Source organism: Andrographis paniculata, unplaced genomic scaffold (assembly GCF_009805555.1).
Source record: "Andrographis paniculata isolate CXL003 unplaced genomic scaffold, ASM980555v1 Contig46END, whole genome shotgun sequence".
In the NCBI taxonomy this organism is placed as follows: domain Eukaryota; kingdom Viridiplantae; phylum Streptophyta; class Magnoliopsida; order Lamiales; family Acanthaceae; genus Andrographis; species Andrographis paniculata.
In genome coordinates, this window is record NW_026137580.1 from 4,461,995 (window position 1) to 4,468,174 (window position 6,180).

Genomic DNA, 6,180 nt, shown 5'->3' on the forward strand with positions numbered 1-6,180 from the left:
GAACAACAAAATTTTTTTGTGTTTTCATCCCTTATGTGACGTAATTACATTTGTCTTCAAAGTCACTATATTATGCAGAAATTTCTCAATTCGGAACTCAACAAAATCTCAACGGATCAGAGAACGCCAGCCGTCCATGAGTCTTTATACTGAAGCGCGCTTGCATGGAAAAAAAAACGGAGATCTACGGTTGATGTCGCAGCAACCTCCGCCACACCCAAGACTCACTCTGCTAGCCATTTCGATAGTGAGGCCATATAATCACTAGTGGAGGAATTTTGCAATGGTATTGCTGAGATGAAGGCAATCTTGTCTGAAATTATAGCTATTAGGAACGAAGTGGCTATGGACAAGGCATAAATTTCTTTGTGGATGAATTCTTCCATTGGACCATCTCCACAAGCCTCAGTAAGCATGGTAAATTCTCTATGTAATGCGGGTGGAAAATGTCGAGTCTACCCAATGATGTGAATCCAATGTCTATTATGAAGGGAACTAGCCGATTAGCTGGAATGAGGGGCGAGATAGTGGGAACTAGTTAACCTGAATCAATAACGGTTTGTGTTATTAATATGATTGATGTCTACAATAATGTCGTATATTGGTTTTGCTATAAATTTTAATTTGTTGCATGCTCTTAAGACAAAAAAAAATATTGACGATAGTAAAAAATGTTTTGGCGTACATTGGAACACATGTTCATTTACTCTCCCGAGGATTGAAGAAATGTGCGATCGGCGAAGAAGTGATGCTAAGCCTCCCTACACCAGGTTCATTTGCACTTGATAAGTTAGCTTTTGATTGTGTAGTTGTACAACATGAAATGGACGTAGAATTGATCTTGTGTAAGATTGTTATATATATCATATGATTATATTGTTTTAGGGCATGTCTATTTAGGTTTAACGTAGTTGTATGGTCGAATGTTATTTGTAAGGCTTGATTGGTGGTTGTTTGTTGCTATTGGAGAGGCTATGTTCTTTTTTTGCTAAAGGATTTCCGTTACATGGTATATTATTAGATGCTTAGGGCTGGCCTATCTATGATTTTTAGTTTATCTGTGTTAGGGGAGTTGCCCCCTATGGTCCTTGTTGTGTTTTTTATTTTCATAACGTTCAGGGGCCAGCCTATTTTATTACCGATTTAGGGTTTAGTTATTGCTATACTTGTATTTTAGATAAGGTCCATAGATCAAGCTGAAGCGTAACTTTTATTTTATTATATTCATCCATCATGTTTAGAGAAGTGCACATTTTATCGTAACTAGCGCTCGTTTTAAGTATTTATATAGGTGACCTTAGCCATTCTTAAGGTATGTGTTACAGCTGTAATGATCCCGAAGATTGCATTATCCCCCCAACTAATGCTGGAGCGAAGATTCTCGGTGAGGTACTCGACGGAGATAATATCGAGTGGACTTACAAGGATGTAGGCATTTTTTTTTATTTATTTTATTCTTTTGGGATTTAAATTACTTCAATTTCTTTATTAAATTCTTATATATTATTGAAAACACATTGCAATTGGTTCACTGCCCTTGATTGCCTCATCCGTGATTCTGCACTCAACAAACTAGGTCATTCATAGTTGTGTTTTTTAGTTGCCCTTAAGATCGTACTGCCATATGATATCAGATTTATCAATTTATGTATTACTTTTTGGTTTTGGATATCGTGAATTAGCAGATTGTTATGTTGGTGTACGGGTTGATGTTTGATTGGGATGGTCTAAAGCACTGTTGACGCATAATATTATATTTTTGGTTAGACTATGAACATCGTTGGATTGATATCGTTGTATAGTATAAACATGGATTTGGGAACATTTATGATAAGATTATGTTTTGAATTATTTGTCCCACATATTAATATGTAATAAATACTTTAGACAATAGGATTTTATTTGTGGCGAAAAAAATAGTATTTCACATAGGGACGCCTTTTGTATCGTATTTTTAGTTAGGGACATTGGCCGGTAAAAATGGTAATTTATGGTGCCTGACTTTTGTACTGAGTTCTTGTTACAAACAGATTTTGTAACGAACAACTTATTTGTTATAGGGAACTACTTTTGTAACGCACTTAGTTTGTAACAAGAAGTTTTCTGACAAGACTGAACTTTTGTAACGCATTTTTTGTTTCAGACATATGTGATAACAAATATTTCTCTGACAGGATTCAACTTTTGTCCTCATTTTTTGTTTACAGATATATGTTGATCCAAAAACATAATCGATGTTTTTGTCACATACAAAAAAAGTAACAAATATAATTAACATGTACTTATTTTTAAGGTTGACCACAGGTTATTTGTTACGAATTTTGTCACAACAAAGACTTTTTGTACCATGAATTTTTGTAGCTGTCAAAATCTGTAACAGAGTCAACAGAAAATGCTATTTTGCACGAAAATAGGTTTTTGTTACGATTTTTTTATCACTACAAAAAAAATATTTTTTTGGTAGTGATATAGAAACAACTAACTAAAATAAATGTTGAAACCATAACTTAAAAAATCTTCATTTCTTTTTTATCAGACTGAATCTAACTCAATGCTTAATTTTATGAAGAACAAAGACATGGCATTGAGTAAGAAACTCGGTAATATCGTCTAGATCAAGACGCTGATGCAGTGAGCGTCCCGCAGTCGAAATCAGCCTTCTTCATCTGTGCTCCGACTAGAAACTTAGCCATTATTTTGTCCCTGAGAAAGTTCATGACAGCCCCATGGCTCTGCTGCATTACGCCCACCATATACGCCGTGCTAACCAGATCGACGCTTCGCCATCTTCTCTCCCTTGCATACTTCTCTAGGCTGTTTTCGATTCTTCGCTGCTCTTTCTCCAAACTATCACTCGAATGGTTCGTCTTCAAGGCCTGCGCCAATTCCCTCGCTAAAATCACACTCTCCTCCAGCGCCGCACACGCCCCTTGCCCTATGTCCGGCGTCATAGGATGCAATGCATCCCCGGCTAAGCACACACCGTCTTTGCTTATATTTCCCCATAGCAATTCCCACGGATGTCTGAACCTTAACGGCGCGCACACCATGCTTTCTAGTTCAGTTCTCTCGAACACTGCCCTGAACCTATCAGGAACTTTTCCAAGCTTGCTTAGTATGAATTGCTTCAACTTTATTGGATCTTCCTCTATGCCTTTCTCTGCAGCATTGTTTTCTTTTCATGTAAATAAGATTAATTATGTATGGTCTTGTACAAACATTATTTGAGCTTCAACTTCGATTGGCCGTACAATTGAGTGTAACTAATTAAACTTATGAAAGATCGATATTACCTTGGGGAGAAGGAGAAAAAGTTAGAAACCAGTAAAGTCCATGATCATTACATGGTATGATACCGTATCGAACACCTCTTCCGAAGAAGAAGAACAGCTTCGGATCAAAACCATGGCCATCTTCATAGTGTACAAAGCCCCTAACAGCTGATCGACCAACAAAAGATGGCCTGCTGAAACCAAGATGGTCTGCTACGACAGAGTTTACGCCGTCACATCCAATCAAAACCTATTTTGAATAATTAAGAGCAGATGCATCAGTAATTTCAACTTTAATTTGTTCTCCAAATATCATCGGGAGCTGCTACGACAATGGCATCGGATGGGAGCATATTTTGGACATGAATGGATGTTAATTTGACAAGCTTGTATAGTAGTTACTTTCGAATTACGATTGACAACATAAACCAGATATTTATCTTACTCAAATTTCATTATTAAATAACCACATCTCATCTAAAATATTAAGCCCGTAGAGATACAAAATTAGTATAACATATTCTAAAATATATCAACATGCCCGTTCACGTGCACAATTATTCATGAATCTTCTTGCACATGGACAATTTTTACGAAAAATGGGGCAGATTAAAAGCTTAAGGTGATGTCAACCAACATAGGACGTCCCGCTTTGATACCATATTAAACAAACGTCTTTTTAAAAAATTAAGTGTGCAAGGATATGTATATTAGATACATTTATTAGAGTCTTCCAACAGACCTTTTTCTTACCTTAGTTGTAAGATATGTTCCATCTTCAAGATGGATAGACTTGAAGGTGCAGCCCTGGTTTTGTATACGCACCACCTTGGAGGAATACCGAATCGTGCCCTGTGGAAGTTCATTCGCCAGTGTTTCCAGCAGCGCCTTTCTGACCACGCATCCAACATTGAGATCTCCCCTGCATCCATATCCAGAAAATAACAATTATTAACTAACTTGTTAAGAGAATTTAGTTTATATACATATATATAATCTTGAACCAACTTCTCATTAATTCAACTCGGTACGGTTTTCTTCAATTTACTATGATGGATTCGGAGGATTGTGATTCTAATGCATGTTTAATTTGAAGCTGTAAATACTTGAATAGTGTAAGTGCACGAGTAAAAACCCACCGTGAAGGTACAGCGGCAAAAGTTGTATCGGACGTGGGAAGCCCTGAATTAGCTGATGTCGAAACCACGCTGCACAAACAAACAGACATCCAGCAAGCAATCAATCAATCAATCAAATGAATCTCAATCTATATATATTTATGTATAGGCATGAAGTACGAAGCGAGTGGGTGACCCAGTAAGTTGAAGGTGCGTCTCCCTGAGGTACTGGCCGATCCCAAGAGCATCTAATGCCCTCCAGGCATTAGGCCACAATCCTAAGGCAAATCCAGTCACCCGCAGGCTATCCGCTGACTCCAAAACCAGAATCCTCCCGATCCCTAACCTATTTAATTCAATCAATCAAAGTAATTTGTATAGTATGAGTGGTTGAGGGTAGGTAGCTGATATGAAATGATAATTAAGGCGTCTGTACTGTACCTGTGGAGTCCTAAGGAAGTTCCGAGGCCAGCAATTCCAGCGCCAACAATCACCACATCATAATGCTCCTTTTCGCCGGAATATTCTTCCATCGATGGATTAGAAGATATGAATGAAATGATATATCTCTATTAATTAGTTATTGCTAAGAATGAAACTTGTGTTGAGTTCCTTCCTTCCTTGTCGGATGAAGATGAGGATGGCAGATGCTATATATTAGCTATGCTCTCAGTGGAGTCTCACACACACTAGCAACTAGTAGTATTACTAATTAATTAAGTACTGGTAGCTAGTTGTGTCGATCACACTATAATTAATTAAGTATATTATGAACATACATACTTAATACTTTGGCTGGAGAGTGAGGGAGCGAGTGCTGCAGCAGACTCTGAGATAAGATCGAAAGCAGTGACGACACCCCATTGTATCTGTGTGTATATTTATATCTATAAATAGACCCATGTGCGTCAGCCAGCCGACATAAATCCACAACCAATATTATCCTCTATTAATTTATTTATTGCTCTCCCAATAGATGAAATAAGGGTGTTTTGTTTATACTTACTAAAGTATTGTATACTTTATCCTTTATTATTATTGATGTTCTCGCATTATTATAGGATTAGTCTAATTATAGCTAAAGTTAATCACTATTTTATATTTATATAAATATATAATATAAAACATATGTATATATGGTATGTAGAGTGAATACATATAAATATATGTAATGATTACACATGTATGTTATGTATGTATTAATTATTATATATGTAATACATATGCATGTAAGTAGAATTTATAAGGGAAATGAAATATATATGTATATATAGTATGTAGGGTGAATACATATAAATATCTGTAATGATTACAAATATATGTTATGTACACGTATTAATTATTATATATGTAATATAAGTAGAATTTATAAGGTAAATGAAAGAGCAAGGGAAGGGATAGAAAGTAACTTGCAGCGTCTTTGTTTAAAGGACTTCTATTATTTATAGGCAAATGAGATCAGTAAATATTGTGATACATAGAGTTTTTTACTGCTCATTGGTCAATATATATTTAATATTTTAGATACCGGTAAATTACTTATATGTTAAATTGTTTATAATTTGGTATATGTCTTACCTATTTATTAATAAAAAAAATATTATCATAATTTACCTGAGATTCTAGTATGATACAAATAGGTTGGATAAATTATTTGAATATTAGTAGTATAAGTTAAATATATAGACTACTTGAAAATTTATTGTAATAATCAAATCAAAAATAAAATAAATAAAATAACTAAATAAATAAATAAAATAATAATAATAATAATAATGATAATAATAATA

At 35.1% G+C, this 6,180-nt stretch overlaps 1 protein-coding gene across 3 annotated transcripts; it reads right to left on the bottom strand.

The window, feature by feature from the left end:
• Nucleotides 1–2,503: 2,503 nt before the first annotated feature.
• LOC127252548 (monooxygenase 2-like) lies at nucleotides 2,504–5,197 on the bottom strand. 3 transcript variants are annotated; one of them, XM_051276765.1, is made up of 6 exons: nucleotides 4,832–5,197; nucleotides 4,587–4,736; nucleotides 4,412–4,480; nucleotides 4,026–4,194; nucleotides 3,294–3,522; nucleotides 2,504–3,175 (listed from the first exon to the last, which is right to left on the bottom strand). In XM_051276765.1, exons 1-6 carry the CDS (start codon nucleotides 4,921–4,923, stop codon nucleotides 2,616–2,618), a joined length of 1,269 nt encoding a protein of 422 aa, XP_051132722.1. In that variant the 5' UTR covers nucleotides 4,924–5,197; the 3' UTR covers nucleotides 2,504–2,615. The 3 variants fall into 3 exon arrangements, with proteins under 3 accessions (XP_051132722.1, XP_051132724.1, XP_051132723.1); XM_051276767.1 differs by having other exon boundaries at nucleotides 4,571–4,736; XM_051276766.1 differs by having other exon boundaries at nucleotides 2,504–3,160; nucleotides 4,832–5,192.
• Nucleotides 5,198–6,180: the final 983 nt, after the last annotated feature.

Excerpts from the sequence above, each read along its gene's own strand:
- LOC127252548 (XM_051276765.1), bottom strand. The coding sequence starts at position 4,923 with ATGGAAGAATATTCCGGCGAAAAGGAGCATTATGATGTGGTGATTGTT. Across the intron at positions 4,195-4,411 it reads TTTGCCGCTGTACCTTCACG|GGGAGATCTCAATGTTGGAT; the intron begins GTGGGTTTTTAC and ends ATATGGATGCAG. Across the intron at positions 3,176-3,293 it reads TTTTTCTCCTTCTCCCCAAG|AAAACAATGCTGCAGAGAAA; the intron begins GTAATATCGATC and ends TTACATGAAAAG.